General features: G+C 41.5%; 1 protein-coding gene across 8 annotated transcripts in view; it reads left to right on the top strand.

Annotated features, from left to right (window-relative positions):
- NHSL1 (NHS like 1) overlaps positions 1–18,393 on the top strand; it is a 170,372-nt gene extending 151,979 nt beyond the window's left edge. For 4 of the 8 annotated variants that reach the window (XM_032769918.1, XM_032769889.1, XM_032769897.1 and 1 more), the window contains 3 exons: positions 7,613–11,053; positions 11,619–11,748; positions 16,129–18,393. In XM_032769918.1, the coding sequence (XP_032625809.1) occupies positions 7,613–11,053; positions 11,619–11,748; positions 16,129–16,861 (4,304 nt within the window). In that variant the 3' untranslated portion in view covers positions 16,862–18,393. Of the gene's footprint in view, positions 1–7,612; positions 11,054–11,618; positions 11,749–12,159; positions 12,339–14,581; positions 14,654–16,128 lie in introns of those variants that run through there. The other 4 variants (XM_075063983.1, XM_032769880.1, XM_075063985.1 and 1 more) reach the window with 3 other exon arrangements.
- Positions 18,394–25,895: the final 7,502 nt, after the last annotated feature.

Raw genomic sequence — 25,895 nt, 5'->3', positions numbered from 1 at the left:
TTGGAACGTGGACCCAGATCAAATCCAAATAAAGCAATTTACATTGTGCCTATCTACATTTTCCCTGTGGTTTCAATTGAATAAGTGCCTCTTCATGTCTTCACTAAAGCATTGCTGTGAATGGCCATGTTTATACAAGAACTGAAATCTCTGGACACATCAAAGTTGCCATGCACAGGTTAAATAATCAACCCATAGCAGACTTGTTACATGTTATTTGTTCTTCAAAAGGAAACAGAAATATGAGAGAACCTCAAATCTCTTACCAAAGTGGACTATTTTTGTACGTTGTTATGGAGCTGGAAAAGACTCTATAAGGCTAAAATGTTGGGGTTTTCCCTGTTTCTCTGTTTTCTTTTGACGAATAAAGACAAAATATAGCAAAAGCCTTTGTCAGATGTATATGAACACAGCAGTTTTGGTGTAGACAGTGACTTTGATGCCATTGGAATTTAACCACATATTCTAAAAGGGAACACTAATTGCACCTATGAAAATACCAATGAAAAATATCTTTAAATATTCATATTTTAGCATACTTTGGAGTGTTGCCCTTTTGCCATTTCAGCGATGAGGAAAGTGATCCGTGTACATAGTCTGTAAAGCACTTGAAGATCCTCCTGCCTGAAAAGGTGCTCTATAAATGATGGCCCTTCACTTGTCCAGTAAAGTAGTAGTTCTCATATCCACACTGGCCAGATTCAGAGTATTAGACCCCTAACAATTTAGAGATATCACCTAGAAAATGCAAAGGGACTAACTTTATATATGTTAAACAATACTGTTGCTGAACAGTAGCATCTCTTAAAACGGTTTAACAAAAGGGTGGGGGGGATGGGTGTTAAACTTCTACAGACACTAACACACTCCTGATTATTCTTACATAGCTCTAAATTATCTGCATCAACTACATAGAAACCATAAAACTTAGCCTCTGTGGGGCAGAATTTGAATAAGAGTAAAGAAAAGACAAGAAAGTCAGGGACTAATGCTCCAAATGGATGTACCTGCATGACTTAGCTTCACTAAGGGTTTGTCTACATGTACAGCGCTGCAGTGGTGCTGCTGTAGCCCTTAGTGAAGACGCTGCCTACACCAACAGGAGAGCTTCTCCTGTCAGGGCAGGTACTCCACCTCTCCAAGAGGCAGCAGCTATGTTGACAGGCCAAGCCCTCCCATGACATAGCGCTGTCTACAGCAGGAGTTAAGTCAGTATAACTTTATTGCTCGGGGTATGGCCTTTCCACACCCCTGAGTGACGTTATATCGACATACGTTTGCAGTGTAGACCAGGGACAACTCTCTCTCTCTCTCTCTTTCTCTTCTGGATGTGGTTTACTAAAGCAGCTACATTCCATCACCATTTCCTTTATCGCACTCTAACCCTTCTCTGGATGTCAGGATGTACCTTTTTTGGAACTGGTGAATCTGGGTTGCACCTGTCAGGAAGTAAGAACATTCCCCTCTTTCTCTTACAGAAGGGCAGGTAACAGGGAGAATCTTCTGGAAGCCTTCCCCTCTTTTCAGCTCTTTGTAAAGTTCACCTTTCTTTTCCTGTACCTCTAGGCTATGGACTGGACCAAAGACACCAACTTTTTTTCACATTTTTACAGTACTACTTAACTTACTGTGTACTTACTCTGTACTGACTCCTTTATCAGGGATCTAGCTTAACCTGATCCAATGCTGCCTTTACCAAGACTTGAAGCTGTCTTGCTTGTGGATAAGCTTTCCCCATAAACCTGCACTAGAGCAGTTCCAACAGGTTACTTCTTTCAATTATTCCAGGCTCTAGGTCCCCTATGCTCCCTCCCTATATCTCTGCACCAGTCCTATAGCAGGAACCACATCTAATCCTCCATTACTAGACGCAAAGCACGTCTTTCTTCATCCCAACAGGGATAGGTTCAGTAGAGGAAATTGCTTTAGAGTTCCTTTCTTTGCTTGTTTCTCTCCTCCTCCCCCCTTTTGTCAGGCTCCATGCACATTCTGATTCTTTGCCTCATAACAGCCTGGCAGCTAGCCTCTGCCCTGTTCTGGTCCGGGGGACAGGGACCACTCTAAGCATACCATTCTGTCCATTACCGCTGTTCTCACATCACATCTTCAGTAACAGCTTTCACAACTCTTTTTAACATAAGGTCCAATTGAATGTCCTGGGGTTTTATTCACAATAACCTCCCCCCCCCCCCCCCCCCCCCCCGTGTTTGTTTGTTTTTTTTTTAAGGAAGTTGTGTTAAGGGCCAGAATTGAGGTCAGATGCTTTTCTTTGGCTCCTGTCTCTAGCATCTGCTTCCTGATAGGTCCCCGAACACCAAATCTGTTTGTGACAACCTATTAGTGGTCAGGATGGATGTCTGACAGCTGAATCCAGAATGATCTCTCGGCACCTGCTTTCTGGTAGGACAGATCGCATCACTTGGTTCTCACCAACCATCCATAAATGTTCCAACTGTCACTTTTTAACTTCTTATAGTTAGAGCTCTGTCTTGTAAACAACAGCTGAGAGGAAACAATTCCTGTGAAGTCTCAAGTAAGCATCTCAGAAAACTTTGAGGAGCTATGACCCCAAATGATACTAGGCTTTAATAAGTAAATCCATAGGTGTTTTGTTTCCTGAGGGATTCAGCTAACTCCACCAAGTTCCTGAGCCCAACTAATTGCTGTATACTTATAGAAATATTTTTGGTTTGCACCTTATAGAAATATTTTTGGTTTACAGGAAGCTTACCCTGCCTTCTCAGCTAGAACTCCAGATAACTCTAGGTTTACAGACGTGTATAGATTCCATGCCAGTGTCAGGCAACTCAAGCCATGGGATTTCAAATCCTGGTGGTCTCTCAATCTCTCTCTCTATACATATCCCACATAGTCCTCAGAGAGGATATTATTTCCTTTAGGGTCACTGGGCATTTGTGCTGTTCGCTGGTGGTATTTCTAATAAGGCTGCAGCTTCTCAATGTCATTGAGATACTTGGTTTTGGGCTTAATCCATTGCACTTCTGTAGTACCATTCATCTGAGGGGCACGAAGAGCATTCCAAACACTAATGAATTCACAGTTAATCACAACACTCTTAGGAGGCAACTAAGTATTATCCTCATTTTGCAGATGGGGCAAGTGAAGCACAGAGAGATTAAGGATAACGACCATCCCCAAGGTCAGCTGTTGAATCAGTGGCAGAGCAAGGAACAGAACCAAAGCTGTCTTGATTCTCCATCCAGTAGACATTCATCCATTAAACATTCATATTTTCAGGAAGCAGTGATGTGTACAAGGATCCAAGACTTTTAGCTGACAGTTCTGTGGAGTATTGCAGGATTTTGTGGGATTTTTTTCCCCCTATCAAATGTCACAGATGCTTTATGGAGCACCCAGTGCAAATTCAAATACTTGTAAGTTGATTTTTGTTGTGTAGATATTCTATACTTGTGCAAGTGCTAGGGGAAAACATAGAGGAGGAAGTGAGTCAGGCTGCTCACATGTGATAACAGGGATAGTGCTGGCACTGCACATGCACCATTCCTTTACCCAGCTTACCACCTTTGAAGAAGCCCTATTAGTAGGGCATGAGTTGGGCTAAGTTCATGAACATGTCTGAAGCATAAGTGAGAAGTGCATGTGCTAGAAATAATCATACAGCCAGACACAGCAAGTTTGGAAAGAGAGATTGCTTATATATTGGTTGAAACCAACACAATATTTTGTAACAACAATACGACACCTTTTACTCTTATCCATCCCTTCCATTTGCACTCTGTTTTACCTCAGGGTAAAACCTGCCTTGTGATGATCCTCAATTAACTGTTGCTGCTCTTTGTTAGAGTAATCACTGCAGAGTAGCATGAGGCTCTCTCCTCCAGCTGCATTTCATCCAACCCTAGGGCCTTAAAGGCAAACTCTTTTCTCAGATCTGCATGATTAATCTACAGTGGCTAGATGGAGTAGCCACTAAAGTCAGGGGATACTGATCTCTGTCATGTGACGAGTATTTACCTTGTAAACCTGTCCCAGGTTAACTGAGTCCAGCACTTCTGATTGGAACCCTACAAATATAAGAGCCCATCTTGACTCAGATATTCAGTTTTCTCTATTTGCTCTTAAATTGTGCTCTAATATAGCTGCCTGTTCAGTAGTCCCAGTAATTACCAGCCTGGCAACAGTTTGATGGGTAAGATACTATGTCCAGGTCTCTCACGTGGTAGTGCACAGCACTAATCAGCAAGCCACTGTGCTAGACACCGGCATTTTAAAACTCTAAACATAATGATGATTATTCTCAACCGCATTTGTGCAACATCTGTATCTCAATTTTCATTTCTGTAAAAAAAAAAATTGCTGATGTCTGCTTAAACACCTCTGCAACCAGATGGGCTTTTAGCTCAAATTCTTTTCCAGCATTTGGTGTAGTGACAGACATAACTTCAACCTGTTATTAGATCAGAGGTTTCTAAATGTAATATTCAATTAATGGTTTGAGGTTTTCCTCAGAAACTGCTGCTGAACAATACACATTCCAGCAGCTGTAGCAGCAAAGGCAGTTCAAGTTAAGAATTTTTGGAAAGCCTTCAGAAGAGTGTGTAAGAGACAATCTGGCATTTGATGAGGAATTCCAAACAAACTGGGAAACAATAAAAAAAATAAAATTTCCTCCAAAGTTCCACCAAGCTGGGATTAGCCCACAGCATTTTAAGAGAGGCGCAGTGAGTTCCCACAGATTTCCCTGCAGGTTTCTGTTGTCCCTGTACAAGAAATGGAACTGGAAACACGTACATAATTGTGCAATTAGACAGGGCTCACAACTTCCATTGATTGCAAAGGGAGTTGTGCACTCATCTGAGGACAGAAATAGACCAATGCAATTTCACGATTTCTTTTTAACAGAAATTTTTTAAAACCTCAATGTTATGTTTTCTTTAAAAACAAAACAAGACACTTTTCAGAATATATTACTTGAAACAATTACCCTACAATTTAAGGCCCTTATCCATCTACTATAGCTATGTGAGTGGACCCTTGCACCTACATAGAGTGCCGCTGATTTCCCTGGGGCTCCACACTCGTTGCCTGTTAGAACGGTGGAGCCTCAATGAAGTCATGGAACTCTGCCGGGGATCTGGTTGCAATACTGGGGTCTGAAGTTTTACCTACCTTGAGTCAAATTTTGCACTCCTTGCATGTGCATAAGGACTGCTAGATTAGGCCCTAAATTGTCCTGACATTGTTTTGTTCCAATCAGCTTAAAATTTCCATGCATATTTACAGTAAATAAATTTGTCCCAGTTACTTACACTCTAAAATTCTCAGCTTCTTGTCTTGGGTCAAAATCTTTGGTGTTGTCCTGCTTTGTGAATAGTACTATTATGCTGAATATTTAGTTTCCCTATATGTAACATTTTAAACAAATGTGAAGTGTGTTTCCATGTATTTTTAAAAGTTGCTTTTGTTGAGGAACAAATTTAGCTTATATATATATATATACACCCACGCACACACCCACACACTTTTCTGTATACACACACACAGAAAAGTAATTCTCAATCAGAATTGAAAGATACGGTATACCTACTGTGATGCATAACTGCAGTTTATTCTCACACAGTTTTCTACATTCTGTTCATTTATTTTTGTCAAATTGCAATTGCTGTTTCTCTATGTAATACACAAATTCCTTATCTTTAAATGGCTAATAATAATTGTCACCTGGTCACATCACAGGGGCAGGGATCTTTGTGATGTCTACCTTTGTGTTTTTATAGCACTGTGCAAAACAGGAACCTGACCCTGTAATAGAAATTCAAATAATAAAAATATGATTATTGTTGTTATACGGCTCTCTCAATAACTAGACTCTAATTATGCAAATCTGTACCTTAATTGACTGCTATAGTCTGTCTGCTCTGATAGGCTCATGTACTTAGAATTTTCATTTCTCATTCTCTTGGCTGAAGCAGAAAAACTCTGCATTTTCATGAGAGCAGAAGAATCTACACACAAGGAAACAAAATGGGCTTAAAATGGCTTAAAGTTTACTTTTTTGTCTTGAAAAAAGTAAAACAAATTCAGCCTTTTATGTGCTGCATTCCCTTTTGAAGCATCACCCCCAAGCAATACCCTTTCCTCCTTTCCCAAATACCTTTTCACTCTGATAGATGCCAAGAATAAGAATAACTGAATGTGCTTTAAACTGTATTTAAAACTGAATGGGGAAAACACTTCTACCAATCCAGTTGTGTTTAGCAAATAAGAAAGAGGGCAGGCAGTGGGAGAAGATGCCAACTCAGACACTCCACTGGGTCATTTCTGAGAGCAGCTTGCAGGCAGGAGTTTTAAAGCAACCACTTTCCCCCTGTTCTAGTTGTTTTTAGTGCCGTAGCAGGAATCCAAGTCTGTAGATGCAGGCTCTGAGACTCACTGCAATGGGTTTTAAAACATAGTGTAGACAAACTCTTTCCTCTGCTGCCTCTTGTATTTGCAATTTACTGTAATAGCACAACTGAAGTGGGGATTAAGAGCCCTTCCAGTCCAGTTTTAAATGCTGTTTAAAGAACAATATATATGGTGGTGGGTTTTTTTCTTGGCACAAAGACCTATAAAGAGAGAAATCTATAATAACCTGATGATCCTTTCTGTTGATTTAGTAATAGCTGTATAGGAGGCTTCTAGATCCTACAGTAATTCAAATAAATAACTATGATGATATATTGTGAACTAATACATTCTTCATCCTTTGTGCTCCAAGTCTGTTTACCCCGGCTATGGTATTTGCCTCATAAACAGGAAGCATAGCGGTCTTCAACATCTCTGTTTGCTTTTTAAATAAAGGATGCGGGTATTTGATGGTGCTGTGAATTGGAAGATCATCAGTTAAATTAGTTTTCTTGGTTCTTCTCTCCTCCTCCCCCCCCCCCCCAATTTTCTTCTTTTATTGTAGATACAAAATAATTCCAACGGGAAATGGTATTTAATCCTTTACAGATTTAAGTAATATATTGTTTTTATTGCTTTCTTTAAACATTTGCTTTATTTGTGATACAGCAACTCCTCCTGTCAATTCTTTAGCCCACACAAAGATTTGAAGAGATACTGGTGCCTTCTGAAGGACTTTGAAAAGAATAGTGTTTAGAAACAGTTTTGCAGATTTTAATTTTTTTTAATAATTCCTTTTCCTTATTCTTTGTTTCCCAAGATGTTAGCACAGAACCAAGATTTCCATTCTCAGGATTTTGTCTGTTCCTGCTGCTTCCCTTCTGGAAGTCGTGCAGTATTATTATGAGTTGCTGTGGAAATTATTATCATGTCATAAATAGAAGATGTGATGTGGAATATGCAGTAGGAACACACAAGATTCCATAAGCAAACAACCCCTTGTAATAAAGAAAATGGGAAGAGAAATGTAGAAAATATACAATGGATAAGCAGAGTTTGTTGGTACTGCATGGTTTTTCAGAAGGCACGAACATCTCTCCACAGCTGTATAACCTCCAACGGCAAAGGGAACAATGACCTAATGATGAATGTGAACTGAGATGTCTTTTACATTAATAAAAACACGAAAATAATGAAGTACTTGTGTTTTTGAGGGATAATTGTTGTTTTATTTTGACCCCAGCAGTTGGCACTGGCCAAAGTGACTTCCGTGGGCATTCGATGCATATCCCAGATTACTATTCCACACTAGGGAGACTAGACAGCTACCGCTCTGCTATACAGAGATCTGAAACCAAGGACACCAGCTGCCAGACAGAAGAAGTCAAAGTCGTGCCCCCTTCAGTGAGAAGAATACGAGCACAGAAAGGACAAGGGATTGCGGCCCAGATGTCGCAGTTCTCCAGCTCATCTGGAAACATGTCTGTGATGAGTGATTCCGCTGGGGTTATATTTGCCTCTCGCCTAAATAACGACATGGGTTTTCATAGCCTGCCTCGACCTGGAGCAAGAGTGTCTCTGCAGTCACTAGACCAAAGGCAGAGCATCTCTAACCAGGCAGAAGACATCACTGGCACTTTGTCACACCACATAAGCAAGTTGCAGGTTGATAATAGTGTGGTCCATATGAGGAATAACCCTAGGACTGGGACACTGCCAAGGCCAAAGTCCCAAGAGGTGAGAAGTTATGAGAGTGAAAAAGCTGCAACCCCAGCATGTGTGGTCTCTCCTCATGCTACATATGCAACCAGCATCATACCAAATGCCACAATATCATCCTCTTCAGAAGTAATTGTGATTCATACCACCCAGAGTGCTGGACCATTGGATAGTAAAATCACCAGCTCATCTTCCTACACAAAACCCAGAGACAGTCCTGTTGCCAACAATGCAGTAAGCATGAAAGAAGATCATCATTCTTCTAGCGGTAACTGGAGTGAGAGCAGCTCAACACGCTACTCCCAGACCTCAGACACTGTCTCGTCTAATGCTACCATGATGCTCTCCCTTGGTGACTCAGCAGTATCTCTCAGCACTCCAGGAAATGTGGAGAATACGTCCCAAAGTATGAGCTATAGCTGTAGAAACAATCTCCCTTTCCCAGGCCACTCCCAGGATAGCGATGGCAGAAGTGAATCCAGTTTTTCAGGGGACAGATCACAAAGCAACAGTATAAACAGCACAGAGCACTGGGTATATGAATCTAGAGAAAATGATGAGACACCCTCGCACAAGGTAACCTGTGCCACGGCAGGTTATTCCACTCCTGTAAGCAACGTGAGTAGCAGCAGCCTAGAGCGGACTTCTGTCAAAGAAGATTCAAGTTCTCTGTATTCAGTGGACCATGACGGCTACTACACTACCATGCATATGGACTCTGGACTCAAGTCAAGTAAACTATGCAATAGTAATAATGGTTTTGGAAACCCCAGGCACAGTGTGATTAATGTTTTTGATGGAAATGAGAAGAAAAATCAAGACGAGCGGTCAAGCAACAGTGACAAATCTCTCATACGGAACATATCTTTGAAAAAAGCAAAGAAGCCACCTCTTCCACCATCCAGAACAGACTCGCTCAGAAGAGTCCCAAAAAAAAAACCCCAGTCCAGCGGACAGGTACTTGATGAAACACTAATCACTACCCTCCAGCATTCACTGCAGTTAAACCTTCAGTGCAAAAATGGTAGCTCCCCATCCCAAAGTCCATGCAGTGATTATGAGGATCCCTGGGTGCTGCGCTCTCGCAGCCAGAGCTCTGTCAGCGCAAGTAGCAGCATGATGTCCACAACAGCTCCAAATATGTACTCTCTCTGTACTGTCACTCCATCACAGAGTGACACAAGCAGCATCAAGTCAGAGTATGCTGACCAATGGGGTTACTACAGTGACTGTGCTGGGATGCCAGATGATCAGTTCAAATGCCCAGTGGCTCGTTCTGCAAGCATGACAGCCAGCCTCAATGATTACAGCATCAGCCACCTCAATGAGGGCTCAAGGGCTTCTATGCCCCAAGCGGCCAGTGGACTGACCAAACCAAAGAACACTTCTCCAGAGAAGTCTCACAGAGTCACATCACCATCTAGTGGGTATTCTAGTCAATCAAATACACCCACAGCACTTACTCCAGTGCCCGTATTTTTAAAATCCATGTCACCAGCAAATGGGAAACCCAAGTTGAAACCGAAAGTGCCTGAGAGAAAATCTTCTCTGCTTTCTTCAGTATCCATCTCTTCATCCTCCACTTCTCTTTCTTCCAATACATCTACTGAAGGGAGTGTGAACATGAAGAAACTGGAGCCAGCCCTGACCTCCCCTCCTGATGCTGCTGGTCCTCCACCTCTGACACCTCCACATTCCCCTGATCATCCTCTCCCTCCTCCGCCCCCTGCCCCAGCAGATGGAATGGATCTGCCTCCATTACCAGCCTCTCCCAGCTTCCCCCCACCACCGCCAGAAGCTATTATAAATCCTTCCTTTCCCCTGAGTGGTCCATGGTTTCCTTCTCCTCCACAGGAAACATCATTCAGTCCTTTTTCGGCCCCTTCTCCTCCCCTTCCATCCCCTTCTTCCTCCATTTTCCCCAATGTAGTACCTCCACCAGCACCACCTCTTGACCCCAAACTGACACAAGATGCAACTAAATTCACACGATATTCTAAGAAATGTAATCAGGATGATTCTGGCTACAGTGCAGTGAAACAGCCAGCCAACAAGCAAGATTGCAGTAGGCCTGTAATGCCCTTAATAACCACCAAAGCACTGCAAATGGTACAACTGAGGTCTGTGAAAAAATGTACAGGCGCACAGACTGAACAATCAGCTGGATCTATTTCTGAAGCCAACTCTCAGGAAAAAGCAACCGTAATTTTCTCACCACAGCCTTCTCTAAAACCATCTCTTTCACTAAGGCTTAGTAACAGCCTGGATGAAGAGATGAAAGCTCATAGTCCTTCCTTCAAAAACTTAATTCAAACTCCTCCTCAGAGCTCACTTCCAAATCTCAGTGACAGTGCACCTGAGATCAACAGTGGCCAAAAACCTGGAAATGCAGCAGGTCTAATGCAAACCTTTGAAGCTGATGTATCAGGAACAAATATTGAAGAAGCACCTCAATCTCCTGTGCAGAATGAAAAATCTCACGCTGACCTTATTAGTATACCATCTCAGGTGCCATCACGGTCTGCAAACAAGAACCAGGGTATATCACCAAACAAGAAGCCACCTCCTATTTCGAAGAAACCCAAACTGTTCCTCATTGTGCCACCTCCGCAGCTAGATTTTACAGCAGAGAAAATAGCTAACGCGAGTGATCCTGTCAGAGGCACATCAAGTCCAACTAGGAGAGAGACTGCACATTGCGAAGAAGCAAAAAATTGTCTTACAGATGGACTCAGTTCCAATGAGATGGACTCGGGCAGATTGGTTCCTGAGGGAGGAGCTGCTGGTTCCACCTTCTTTGAAACAGTGGAAACCAATGTCTGTATGGTACAGCCTGCTGCATCACCAGTTCAAGAAGCTCCCAAGCAGGAGCAGCAGACCACTTTGGATGAAGGAAGTAGTTCAGACAGCAATGGAGACAACAGCAGTAACACTGACAGACATCTATCTCAAGAGGATGAAAGTGGTAAGTCTGTCTTCTTTTATCCTTCAGGTGTAGCAGGAGCTAGTTTACTGATGGTGGGGGTTGGAGGAAGTGTGATAGCATTCAAATTTTCACCCACAGAAAGGGAGAGGTGATACTAGACTAAATATCATAAGGAAAATAACAGGGCTCGGATTAATCTCTGATAAAGATTCTCTATCTCCGTCTTAACCTTTAGTCAGAAGAGCAGTGGAGATACAAGCAGTGTTTTATTAACTGCATCATCTCTTTTAAAAATCCTAGGAAAACCTGGTTAATGTGAAGAATTTTGGTGACTAGTTTTAATTGAAGCCCTAAAAAAACCTTTAAAACTTAATTTTGTGCTGTGTTTATGTAATCAAACATAGGCATTTCAGACACTGCAGTTCCCTCAAAAAAAAAAAAATATTGTGAAATCAGAGAAATAGTGAGAAAACGGTATGTTCAGTATATCCCTTCAATGTTTCACTTACTGTAGTGAAGAATATGGAGGGGTGTTTTAGCGGATAATGTGCAGTTTGGGACTCCGGTGACAGCCTGTCTGTATTTTTTTATTCCTTCTGATTAGCTGAGGTGTTTGAGACAGACACAACAAAGAATTCATCACTGTCAAGCAACAGTTACAGGGCAGGGAATGAGGAGGTGGCAACGCCAGCTAGACCGAGAACTACTGAGGATCTGTTTGCAGCCATTCACAGGTACTGCGGAAGTTGCTGTCAGTATTGCTCCATCCACTGACTCTCTCACAATTCAGTTAAGTCTCCTCCAAAGAAACCTAATTTTGATCATTTTTGTTTTTACAGCAAAACCCTCTTTATTTTCTAGTAAATAACTGTAGTTGGAAATCAGTAATAAACACAATAACGTGCGTTTTATTGCTTTATAATAATATTTAAGTATTCCACATTAAAAATTGCTCACAGTTAAACCAGTTTTGATAAACTTACAAATCTCCTGACCCATGAAAATTTCATGTTACACCTTGTGTATATTGTATTTTTCTTAATCTGCTTGATTAACTTTACTTTTGCTTTCTCTGTGTATCTTTTTGTTTTCATTCCCTTTCCCCTTCATCCCTTTTACTCTCCTTCGCTGGTTATATGGTGCAGTTTGGGACAGAGGCTCAACGCTAATGCTTCATGGCAAGCGTGGCTTAAACTGGCAAGTAACATAATATGTCAGTCATATGGCAAAACATATGACAAGTGCTGGATTATAGTTTGCCATAATCCAGTCTGAAGTGGAGTATTTTATGTCAAACTGGTTTAGCAATGAAGAGTGCAATACAGATTCCCCTGTTTAAAAACCTCCCAACTCAATAGGTGCCTGATTTTTCATTTAGCTTTCTATAGAATTAAAAAAAATAACACTTCAGTGAGAAGCAGGTACACCATTTAACCCAGCAGATATGCAGAAAAAAATTATCTACAATTGGAACAGTTGAAGAACTTGCATTTGGAATGTGTGTGGTAGTGGTGCCATCTTATGGCCATGTAGTTTTCTTCAAAAGACATATGGGCCAAATTTCCAAAGGGTCATTGTAATTGGTTACTTACACTCACTAGGAATGTAATTACTCAGTTTGTATACATGGTTTGTGTGGCTTTTCCATCACAAATATTAGAAAAGAGGAAGTCAGGACACTCAGGAAGCATATATGATTTCATTTGTGAAATAATCCTATCCATTTTAGACATTATATCACAATGTTGGCTTTCCATAACTTTTTGATATCCCTTCAAAAAGAAAATTGTGATATAATGTCTGAAGCTGAAAGAATTATTGTACAAAGGAAATATTGGTTTCCCGAGGGCAATATTTTACATTATATACACACAAAGGTTCACTCTGCATGGAATACATACATGGAATTAATGTGTGCCTTATGGCTGATGGGTGAAAACATTATCTATACACACACATACACATTATACACAAAATATAAAAATAAAATAGAGCTGTTAGTGATGCCTATAGTTAATATTACCTGGGATTTCCCTTTAAGAAAGACCCCAGTTTTCAGTTACTTATAATTTTGTTAAACTTTAACTACTAGGGCTGAAATTTTCCATGTTAGGTGTCTGCTTCAGGCTGAATTTTTAAGAAAGTTTCAGCATAAAATGGTTCAGTTTGAGAACAATACTAGGAATAAATAAGATTATTCTGGCCATGTTAAAATACTCTTTTCTTTCTCTCCTAACCCCAGCCTCCCCCTTCCCCTCCCTCCCCAGCAACGAGACATTGAGAAGGTCCTATGTCTCCATGCTTTGGAGCAGGGACTTGAAATTTGGCAAGGAATTCAGCCTAGGTTAGAGATGTGCCTTTTGCTCTCCCTGTGAAATCTGGCTGAATAATAAACCTCTGAAAATCTTGGTTTGTGCATGTTCCAGGCTGGCAGCAAATGTTCCATCTTCACTGAGGATACTGCACACCCTCAGAGCTCCAGGCCAACCACACTGAGCGTGCCCCTCCTACTCACTGTGTTCACTGAGCATGCTTCAGCCTAGGAAATTGCAATTGTGTCCCTTTGGCAGCTGCATGAGAGCCTGGACTCGGAGTGTTCAGTGTTTGTGGCAGCCTGCCACAACTTCTCCAGGGAACCTAAGAAAGAGAAGGGAAATGACCACTTTTAACCATTTATATTTCAGCCAAATGGGAATGGAATTTCATTGGGGAGGAGGGGGAAGCCATCTCTCTAGACCCTGGGGATTCTTCCTGCAAAATAGCCAAGGCAGGCCACAAACAATGGAGCTGTAAGAGCTTCTTAAAGACAAGATCACAATAATCCTTGATAAGTGGAAAGTGTTAGGCAACTTATATATAGAGGTCATTAAACTACCCCGTATAACATATAAATGTGTATACTAAAATTCAAGGATTATTCTCCCTTGCTGCGTAGGCCCTGACACAGAGATTGACTTAGATAGGATGTTCCTGGTCTTGGACAACACTGTTGCAATATTTTCCCCCCTTATACTCCTTAACATCGCCTGTCCTCCCTCACAGTGGATAGGTGCCAATACTGCACTTTTCTCTCAGCTAGAAAGATGTAAGCAGCAGCATTTGAAAATTACACCAATGACACAATAAGTTGACTGTAGGTGTGTAATAGGTGGGATGCACCTGAACTCCACCACACAAAGGGTCCTGAGATTATTCCCAATATCATGTGACTACATCCTCTTGCTACCTCCAGCTTAGCCGATGTACTGTATTTTGGTACCTCGTTTTCTGTTGGTAGGCCATAATGCAAAATGCATCTGAGCTTGCCATGGAGAAAGCTCAGCCTCTGGCAGAAATGGGGATGAAACATTACATCAAAATGTCCTTAGGTATACATGGAGTTGTACCATTTATGGTTTTAATAAGGGGAATGGTCTGTATTGTACAAGTCTTTTCGTAAATAACATGTAATTTGTTGTGTAAATCTTGCATTTGCAATTAGTGCTGAGAGTCGTTTTAAATCCTTTGGTGATACTATATATATTATAATTCAGCATTAATACACTTTTTATATGCATTCTTTCTTAGTCCACAGGTGCCAAGCATATAACCTAGATAATGACGTAAAGACGGGGGCAATAAAAATCCAGTTTCCACACACTTAGGCTCTTCTGATTTTTGCTGTGTTTTCTATAGTTTTCATTTTTAAATTTAAAATCATGTCGCTCCTCTGGCTGCAAAGATAAATTTCATGTTGTAAGTTAGCAAATTGGTCTGCTCTTGGCTCTGTAATCAAACAGATGGAAGTCACAGAGCACCAACAGCATTGTGAATATCTGCCATTTATCTTGAAGGCCTGATTTTAACCATTTAAATTCTTATTTTTAAAATCATTTTATCTAAAACCATAACATTTAGTTCTTTTTATTCAAACCTATCTTTAGTGTTGTTGACATGCATGACCATGTACATTTCCAAAATAAAATGCACAAACTACATCCCTAAGCTCTCCTAGAGGAACCATGAGCAATAAACAGCATAAGTTTCTAAAGAATATGGCAGACAAACTAGATGGATCTATTTTTATAGAGGTGTCAAGCAATTAAAAAAATGAATTGCAATTAATCATGCTGTTAAACAATAATAGAATAACATTTATTTAAATATTTTTGAACGTTTTCTACATTTTCGAATATACTGATTTCACTTACAACACAGAACACAAAGTGTACAGTGCTCACTTTATATTATTTTTGGTTACAAATATTTGCCCTATTAAAAAACAAAAGAAATAGTATTTTTCAATTCACCTAATATAAGTACTGTAATGCAATCTCTGTATCATGAAAGTTGAACTTACGGAGAATTATGTACAAAAGAACCTGCATTCAAAAAGAAAACAATGTAAAACTTTAGAGCCTACAGGTAGAGTGGAGTTATGTAACAAAAAACCCCTACATTTGTAAGTTGCACTTTCATGCATTACAGTACTTATGTGAGGTGAATTGAAAAATACTGTTTCTTTTGTTTATCATTTTTGCAATGCAAATATTTGTTCAAACATAATATAAAGTGAGCACTGTACACTTTGTATTATGTGTTGTAATAGAAATCAATATATTTGAAAACGTAGAAAAACATCCAACAATATTTAATAAATTTCAATTGGTATTCTATTGTTTAACAATGCGATTAATCATGATTCATGTTTTTAATTGCGATTTAATTTTTTTAGTTAATCACATGAGTTAAGTGCGATTAATCGACAGCCCTAACTTTTTGTGATCAAATCCCAATATTTGTGGACAAAAAGAATCAGCCTATATCTAGATTTAGTCAAATATTAGCTTTAGAAAATCTTGTTTGGAAAATAAGTTCAAATTGGCTTGGACATCAGCACCGTCAAATACAATAGATTCACTATTCCTATTGTGAGGAATAAGAATAGTGGATTTGTCTGACTCTTTTATGCCTCAAAGATCTGTTTTAATATGTGTGGTGTCATTATTTATACTTCCTAGCTTGTTCCCCTCTCTGTTTAACGATTACTTGCTGTCCTGCTTATTCGTTTGTTGACTAGACTTCCTCATTTATTTGGGGGGGGAAATATTTTATTTTTATATTTAAAATCTCAGATCCAAAAGGAAAGTCCTTGGCCGCAAAGATTCTGAAGATGACCGTACCCGCAACCATTCTCCTTCACCCCCAGTAACACCCACTGGTGCTTCCCCAAATCTAGCCTCCTTCAAGCCCGCAGGGTCAATTCAGAGAAGCATTCGCAAGAGCAGCACCAGCAACGATAACTTCAAAGCCCTGCTGCTGAAGAAGGGGAGCCGCTCAGACACCAGTTCCCGCATGTCAGCAGCAGAGATGCTGAAGAATACAGATCCAAGGTTCCACCGGACAAAGTCAGACTCCTCCCTTGAGTTCCTTGACAGCCCTGCGAGCTGTTCCCCCAGCAAGAACAAAAGGGCCCAAGAAGAGTGGGCCAAGAGTGAAGGCCTGATGCCAAGGAGTATGTCCTTTTCCAGCACAAGGTATGGCAGGTCGCGAACACCACCCTCTGCTGCCAGCAGCAAGTACAGTGTCCGGAACCGTATCCAGAGCAGCCCCATGACTGTTATTAGCGAGGGAGATGGGGAAGTGGTCGAACCAGCAGAGAGCAGGATCAGCAGGACATTAAAAGAGCAGCAAGAGAGACAGCTCAATGTGTTTGACAACGATGACATGGACATGAATGATTTTCCATATGCTGAGGAGGCCGGTTCCAGTGAGACCAAGGCTCCAACCCACCTAGACATAATGACTCAATTGGTAAAACCAAATGCTTCAAAGAAGTGTCTAAGCCCTTCAGACAAAAAAAGTTAAGAAGTGAGAACAAAGGCATTTGATATTGGTCTTTCAGATGGTATATAGAATGAGTAAGCAACAGATCCCAGGAGAAAGCCCAGTCCAGAACAGTTTATTTTGCTGAGCGTTTATTACATAAACTTCATATGTGCATTGAATGCTGGAGCACTGATTGCTCTGCATGGTTGGGTTGGGTAGGTAGGGCTTGCTTTGAGTAGGTGGTCTGCAACTTTAAAGAAAGTAACAGTTGAACTTTTTCATAAGCCTTAAAAGTCTTGTCTGAGGGAGTTTCCTCAGATCCTTTGGGGTGTGAATTTTTTTATACTTTTTGATTGTGGGAGCAAAATTTAGATGTAAAGCCTGAAAAGAAGATGGGAAGCTTCTGTGGTACAAAGGGGCAGTTGCTTTAAAGGCGTTATATTTCTGAGGCTTGGGAAGTGGATGAGATGCATGGCCTGTTGGAGGTAGCAGGGCTAGCACTGCACAGCTTCTTTTTTGTGTGTGCGCCTGTTAATTTAAGCATGTCATGTTAATGTAAAAAGATGAAATAGATTATAAATTGGTGTAGGTACATTTTTCCAGAGGAAAATATACACTTTTTAAACCTAACACAAGAGAGTGGGCACAGTTGTAATACAGTACTCGCTGCTGTGCAGCCATAGTGACAGTCACACAAACACACTCTCTCACTTCCAAGTGAATTGCTTACTTGATTGGAAATTGAGTGATCCCTTAAGAGAACTGAAATAACAGGATGCATATTTATAAAGAGAATGTAAGCAAATAATAGGAAAATGGGAGAGGAATAAGCAATACACTGCCAGATTTGGAAAGTTTCAGGTGTCTGAAATGAAATTAATCACAAAACATGAATTTTAGAGTTTGCACCACAGAGCACTGGTGGAGCCTTTCAATTTAAATTAAAAATGGGAGTTATATTTTGCCAGAAGTTTTTCTTCCATTTATCAAAATGGGAACACTTCTTACAACGTTCATCACTTGAAATGTCAAATATTTGCTAACTTTTGGTTACCAAAGAGTAAGTTAGTTATTTTCCTTTTTGATTTGCCTGCAGTATTTCTATTTTTAGGGGGGGGGAAATTAGCAAGGTTCGTTTTATTTTATTGTATATTTTACTGATGGTAATAAAAGTGTTTAATGGTTTTCATTTGTAAAGAAAACAGTTGATTAAAACTGAAACATTGGCTGTAGTTTTTGGTTCATAGTAGGAAGGAAGCTTTTAATTTTGAAAAGGATTTTTGCATCATTTGATGGTTTGTGCAGTTTTTATATTTTTTGTAAATAATGGAAGTTGTTAAATACCTTTTGATCTTCCCACTTTAGAATTTATACATTTTTAGACTGCTTTAAGAAGAAACACTCTCTTTTTAGATTATTTATTTTAGTGAAATATGCTTGTAATCCCTTTCTTCAATCCCTTATTTGTTAGTAATGTAAATTTCCATGCCTTCACTTAACTCTTCCCCTCAAAAGAGGGAAATGATGACAATGCTGTGACTCTGCTTAAATAAAACAAGGCTGCCAATTGCTATCTTGTCTTTTGAATTGATAACATCTGTCAAAAGTTGCAGCCAACATTTTGTGCTCTTATATAGAAAACCATTCATCTTAACTACTAACATAAGGGGGAATCACACACATGGTTATCATTTTTCTTCCTATGCCAATCAAATATTAAATGTAGAGCTCCACATTTTCATGTAACAATTAGCACTTACATTTTCAAAAGGCTATACAAATGTGAACTAATCTCATAACATCATCTTGAGATGGAGGTAATTAGTCCCATTTTGCAGATGGGAGACTTATGGGCCTGATGCTTCAAGTGTGTGAGTACATGTAGGAACTCAGTTCAGTGTGGTCTATTCAGGTCTATGGTTGCAGGAACAGGCTTTAAGACAAGTGCCCAAGCTACCCAGCAACTCAGTGGTACATCTGGTACATAAATAAGAACTTCGGAGTTCTTGGTTTCCAGCCCTGTGTTCAGTAACAGCTCCATAGTTAAGGTTGAGTTGAATTTTGCATTTATATAAGAAATACTCAGTATTGTAAGAATAGAATAAAACAATGTGACAATCCAGGGCTGTAAGCAACAGGAAGAGGATGGAATGGCAGATCAGTAGTGTGTGTAGAAATCGGTGATGACAGAATATTAATTTTATCTCAAATAGACAGTAAAAATGTTAGAGGCATGGGGAGAGCCTGCCATATGAAGAAAAATTGAAAGGGCTTGGACTATTCTATTTAGAAAGATGATGAATGAGAGCTACTAGGTACACAAAATAATGATACAGAGAATGATACAGAGAAGGTAAAATGGGTGCCCTATGCACAAGGGACACCTTTGATGAAAATGAAAGGCAGTGCATTTAAAAATGTTAAAAGGAGATACATTAATACCATACATTATTACCTTGTGGCAATGTGTTCTAAAGGTTATCTGAGGCCAAGAGCTTAGCAGAATTAAAACATCTGGCTAATGAGACAAACCAATTAAATGTATTAGGACTTTTTTAAAGAATGGTTTAGTCAACCATCAAGTGATACAGGTGGGGGAAACACTTCTCCATGGGAGCTTATTCACTAATTGCCCATCACTGGGTTACTTGCCCCTTCTTCTCAGCCTCTGGTGTCGACCGCTGTCAGAGACAGGGTACCGGACTAGATGGACCATGGGTCCAATCTGATATGGCAGTTCTTATGTCTCAAATACTAATACATAGCTCTCATGTATTATTAGATTGGATGGCTTGGAAAGGCAGAGGCTTGTTTTGGTTGGGTTGTGTTTGAGTGAGTTGGTTGTGACTTTTTGAAACTGAAACTTATGTGACTGCAGTAATCTTTCTTCTTTCCATGGCTAAGACTTGAGTAGAAAGAACCATTTCAATGCTAAGTTTATCCTTCAGATTTTCCTATTCTCTTTTTATTCCTTTGTATTGCAAATATTAGCATTTTCTTTTTTAAAAACTTGATTTTCTTCAATCTGTTACCTATGCAACAAAGTAAATATTTGCAGTGCATTTTGACAAACAAAAATATATTACAATATGATTTATCAAAACAGATTAAATATGCAATTCCACTGTTCAGAGCTATCTAATTCGGAACTAAAAAAGGCAGAAATCAATGAATCAAGTGGTTGTTATAGGAACACACTTCATTCAGTGTAAGGCTTATATAGTAAAATATGTTCTAATCAGATTATAGACATCTTTATTCCACGTAGTGCCTCTGGAATCTGGTGATGTCCTCTGTCTTCAGTCACTGTACCTCCTCAGTCAGTGATCTGTACTGAATTTTCTGATATGTACACAACTACTCCTCAGCAGCATATTCTTAGGCCAAGTCTAATTTTGTCCACATAGGAATGTTGATTAGGGATGTGGGTTCTTTTACATATCTATGCTAGCATTTTCTTTCACTAACCAAACTGGTAGAAGCTACACCAGCAAAAGTACATTTTTGCCTGTATAAGCTCTGTCTACATTAGGAGGAATTTGGTGATCTAGCTCTGTTGCTACAAAGTTCTTGCCCCAGGCAGCTGCAGGGTCTCCTGCCCGTGGCTGCAACTGGACAGCTGTGGGGAGTCCCCGCCAACTGCCGCGTCTGGGCAGCTGCAGGGTCCCCCCCACCAGGTTGGGGGTTGGGAGCTGCGAGGGCGGGCCTGGCTGGGAACTCCAGCCTCAGGGCAGAAAATGTCCGGGAGGTCAATGGAATTTACAGATTCCATGACCTCTGTGACATAATGGTGCCTTATTTATAACATACAAAACTGACACGATCCTTTTCAAACAGAGTATGGATCCTCTGCTCCGATAAGCTTACCATCTAGGCAAGATGAAGACTAATCAAGGACCAATAGGTCAGATTCAGAAAAAGATGGAGGTTATTGGTTATGAGAAGTTAGGGAAGGATTTCTGGAATATGTGGATTTAAAGGAGGAGAGATTGTGTTTGACAGACAAGAGTGTAGACTGTTCCAAGCATAGGGAGTGCGTGAGATAAGGCACAGAGCCTAAAGTCACAGGAGAGGTTAGGAAGTACAGAGTATTGAGGGAAAACAGAGAATAAAAGAGGGGGAAATGAGAGCAAGATGTAAGTGCATGACCCTGAAGATGACGACAAGAAGCTTGAATTGAATACAGTAAGAGTCAGGAAGCCAATGCATGGATTATAGGAATGATGCAGTCAGGGAAGTGGCAAAGGAAAATTCTTTAGCGGCAGGGTTTTTCTGGACTGCAGGCGGAAGAGCAAGGAGGCCAGAGGGAGAAAGGTAGTTAAGGCCAAAGTTGGTGAAGGCATGGGAATCAGTTTTAGAAGAGAGGAAAGGGCAGATTCTGGTGATATTAAAAAAGAAGAAATGACAGGATGTAGTGAGAGGAGATATGATGAGTCAGAGAGGAGAGAGAAGTCAAAGATGACATGGTTATGAACTTGAGACAGGTAGGATAGCAGAGTTGTTAATCATGGAAAGGATGCGTTGGAGAGTAGTGAGGATGGAAGTTCACTTTTGGAAAGAGTGCATTTGTGATGGGACAGAGAAATGAAATGCTATATAAGCAACTTGCTATTCAATGATGTGTGGAGGGGGAAAAATCAGGGAGGGAAGATTTGGGGCTTGTAAGTATCAAAGTGGGGCTTGAAACTCAGAGCAGATGAGATCATGGGGAGAAAAGAGGTGGCCAATGATAGAATTTTCAGGGAGACAAATAGAAAGGAGAGTGGGAAGACACAGAGCACAGAGCTGGGGAAGCCAAGAGGGGACAAAGTAGGGAAGAAAGGTAAACAGTATGAAAGGCATCAGATAGATAGTTCAGAAAGAATGATGGAGACAGAACCCATGAATTTACCTAGGAGAAGGTCATAAGTGTCCTTGGGCAGGGCAGTTTCAGTGCAGAGGAAAGAGCAGAAGCTAGATGGGAGGAGAGAAGATCCAGGATAAAGTTGAAGAGGGATGTAGATGCTGCCTGACTAGATACTGCATTCAGTATATGGATGGCAAGATAGAGTGAAGGTAGAATCAAATTTTCTCCACCTTCCTCCCCCAAGATAGGGAGGCGAGGGAAATAAAAACATGCTTCAAAGCACAAAGGAAGGGGAGGGTGGAGAGAAAGCTATTAGAAATAAAGGAGAGAATCAAAAGAAGTTTTGGATGTAGGAACATATTGAAAGGACGCATTGAGGGGTTAGGAACAGATAAAAGGGAAGCCTCAGACTTGGAAACTGCTACAGAGGAGGAGAGGAAGGAAAGAGTTTGACACTATTAGGAAAATGCGTTCCATGGGAACCTGCACGTAGCTGTAAGGTGAAGACAAAACTAACTAGCAGCTAAATTGTTTTGCCTCAAGCGAAAAAAGGTTGATTCATCTCTGAAGGAGGAGAAGTGTAGGCAAATATGATGGTTGTTTACATTTTTCTAATGATAAAATGAATAAGAAAGTCCCTTAAGTCGTCTTCCCTGCCTGCTTATATGTCTGTCTCTTGTAAGGCAGACACAATCTGCCCATTTTTTATAATTAGTAGGTGAGAGTTCCTTCAAGTTGCCAGTCATGCTAACTTAATGAATAGATATAACTAATTAATTCCCTTCCTTGGAAGAGGCAAGGTTTCCTGCCAAGTCCCAACTGTAGGCCTTGTCTATTCCAGTTTGACTAAATTAATAATTAAACCAGTGCAAACCCTCTAATGTAGATTCACGTAAACAAGTTTGACCATCCCTTAAATCAGTTTAGCTTGACTGATTTAAAATCAATTTATTAAACTGGTGCAACTTTTCCGGTTTAGATAACGTTTTACCCTTGTAAGTTTTCCAAATTCCTTTAACCACCAGCCCACATGGATTTATAGATAGAGGACCACTTCCCAAACCCCTAAAATATATGGAGTAGCCATTTATGGTGTCATCAGGACAACAGTAGTGGGCAAAACTTAATCCTTCCATGCTCCACCGATTTCCCACCTGAAAAAATATGGATTGAGCAGACATCAATGGCACCTCACACAGAACCAATATGAGGGATATCCTGGTGGTGGCGATTGTACTCCTCAACACTGTTTTGAGTGAAGATAGGGTATTCTGTACATGCGTAACATGACTGTGTAGTGAACATGCATGTCTTCTCTGGTATGCTTTATATAATACAAGCTTCTGCAGAGCTATCTTTTGCATGACCTCCACTTACTACTTTAATGTAAGTTAGTGCCTCATCCCATTGATTTACAAATTTTAACAATCTAATTACATAAGATTATTAAAGCACAACACAAAACTTTAACTAAAACCCAATTAAGATTGTTGGGTAGCAATATACTTAACTATTCAGTCCTTTTACATAACTGAAGCACTTACAAAAGACTTGACTAGTTGGAGCATTTTTTGTCTTAGTCTGCCCAAATTATACTTTATAAAACTTATTTGTTTATGAAGCACCTGTTTCATCATCATACAACCTTAACTTTGATCCAAAATTAACAGTATTATTTCATAGTCAATTCAGCAAATTCTTCTGAGACAAACAGGATAAATCTCTTGGTTCCATCATTTTAAGAGCACTATTAACACTAGATCATACAAATGATACCGGGTGTGGAACATGATAGTGGGCAGTCTTGGATCTGTGCCAGCTGACTTGGGGCAAGGGTCTGATTAATCGCAGTGCAGATGTTTGGGCTTGGACTGCAGCCTGCGCCCTACAACCCTGTGAGGTGGGATGGTCCCAGCGCTCAGACTGCAGCCCAAGCCCAAACACCTACATCACAATTAAACAGCCCCAAGTCAGCTCGGAGAGCAAAAACCCTACGAGCCTGAGTCAATTGACACGGGCAAGCCACAGGTGTATCAAATTTCAGTGTAGACATACATACCCTTTATGTTAAGAACCTGAATTAATAAATGCTGAACAAAGATGATGGTAAAGGTCGAAGTGTCAGGTAATTTATTGCTCTGAAGGAGAGTAAACAATTTTCTAGCACTCCATTATGCAATAAGTACACTTCATTCTCACAGATTACGTAGGCACTTTGTTGATAAACATTCCAATGACTTTTTTTCAAACAACCTTTTGGGGCCAATCCCCAGTGAAATCAATGGCAAAATTCCATTAATTTCAGTGGGAGATAAGGGCCTTTACCAGCAAATTCCAGTCTGAATAGATAATATCCCACCATACAGTCTTTCCTCTCTAATATAATACCCTATTGAACCAGACTTTAGAACTGTATTAGCAGAAATCCTAACTACTGTAAAACCAAGATAGGAAAATAAATCCAGCAAAAGATATAGGTTTAAAATTATGTACTTATAAATTAGATCTAAAATGTATACCTCAGATTAATTTTTAATAAAAACCTGTCCTCCTTTGAGTGGTTGTTCATGTCCATTCAAAGTAGGTGTGCGCGCGCAGCATGCACGCCAGCCAGATTTTCCCCTAGCAGCGTCCGTAGGGTCGGCCCGGGCGCCCTCTGGAGTGGGGCCACCACGGCGCCCTATAAAGGGGCCCGCCAACCCTCCACTCCCTGAGTTCCTTCTTACCACCGGTGACGGCTAGCTGGAACTTCTTTTCTGTAACAATTTGGCAGTGTCCTATCCTTACCGTTTAGTCCATGTATTCAGTTATATTATAGTTAGATCTTTGTATATTGTTTTCATAGTTGGGGGCTCGTCTCCCCCGTCGCTCACTGGGGCATGCCCGGGTCCCCCGGGTTCAAACTCTGCAAGGACTGCGGATATGCCCAAGAGTGACCCGCACTCTGTGTATTTGAGGTGCCTTGCAGAGAGCCACCAAAAGGACTGGTGCTCTATTTGTAGAGGCTTCCGCCCATGAACTCTTAAGGACAGGGCTCAAAGCCTTAGAGTCCTCCTAATGGAGCCGGCCCTGCGACCACCCTCGGACCCAGAACCGGCCGAGGCGGGGCCCAGCACGTCGTCCTCGGTGCAGAGTGCCCCATCACCGGCATCAGGACTTAGGGCCCAGCCCAAGTCATCAAAAACCCGGCACCGGACGGAGTCGGGTTATAGGAAGTCGGCCTCAGTGCAGCACCGCTCACCTTCACCAGTGCCCGCCAAGAGAAAGAAGCTGGTGAGGAATTGGTCACCCCACCAGGATCCAAGGCCGACGCCATCCGCGGGTATAAGCGGACAGGCTGAGCTACAGCCCTTGGCAGTTCCGTCGACTCCCACACCACAGAGAGGATGGTCAAGTCCAGACCAGCCTAATTCCCCGCCCTCAGCAGAGACATACGCCCCCCATCGACGCCAGAGGCGTTTGAGGCAGCCTCAGACCTAATGAGTCTCCTGACACCGGCCTCCCCACATCGTAGGGAATTGCCTACTGTGGTCCGTCCACCAGTACAATCTAGAGGCAAGCCGGCCATGCTGTTGCCTCCCTCCCTGCACTGCGCTGTGAAGGCGCCACCGGACCAGATAAGAGGCTCCCCGCCACCTCGGCACCACTCTCCTTTGACACCGGGCTCTGCTCCCCCACAAGTCCTCAGACTCAGAGACCTCAGAGGCAGACTCCTATCACTCCAGCCGGTTGCAGAGCAGGAGATTGGTGTCGGGGGTGAGCCATCAACGTTACCCGCAGTGGCAGCAATAATGGCAGCCGCCCTCGCAGTGGCAGTTTTGGACTCCCTGGGCCTACCATCAGTCGGTAGGCCAGGCATTTGGCCCTCGGTCATGGTCAGCTTCGGTGTCCTCGACGTCGGTGGCCCCGGCGCAGCTGCCTCCCCCACCGGCACTGTCGCCGGGCAGAGGTGTGCCATCATCAAGTTCAGCACTCCCTAACCGGGCAGCGGCACCGGCAGCGGCTTTAGTTCAGGCTCGGCCGGCACCGCATGATACACCAAGTTGCTCACTGGCGACCCCGGTACCGGCCGCGGTGCCGCATTTAGACTCGGAACCGGCACCACAACCTCAATACCGTGTGCCGCAGGACCCCGAGGGGCCGCATGCACCAGAGGAAGAGTTGCTCCATGTAATCTCCTCGTCGTCCTCCCCGGACGAAGCGGTCTCGGGCATGGCTGCGGCACCA

Source organism: Chelonoidis abingdonii, chromosome 3 (genome assembly GCF_003597395.2).
Source record: "Chelonoidis abingdonii isolate Lonesome George chromosome 3, CheloAbing_2.0, whole genome shotgun sequence".
NCBI classification, from domain to species: domain Eukaryota; kingdom Metazoa; phylum Chordata; order Testudines; family Testudinidae; genus Chelonoidis; species Chelonoidis abingdonii.
The sequence above is the reverse complement of the archived record's forward strand: the minus strand, read 5'-3'. Positions and strand labels throughout refer to the sequence as shown.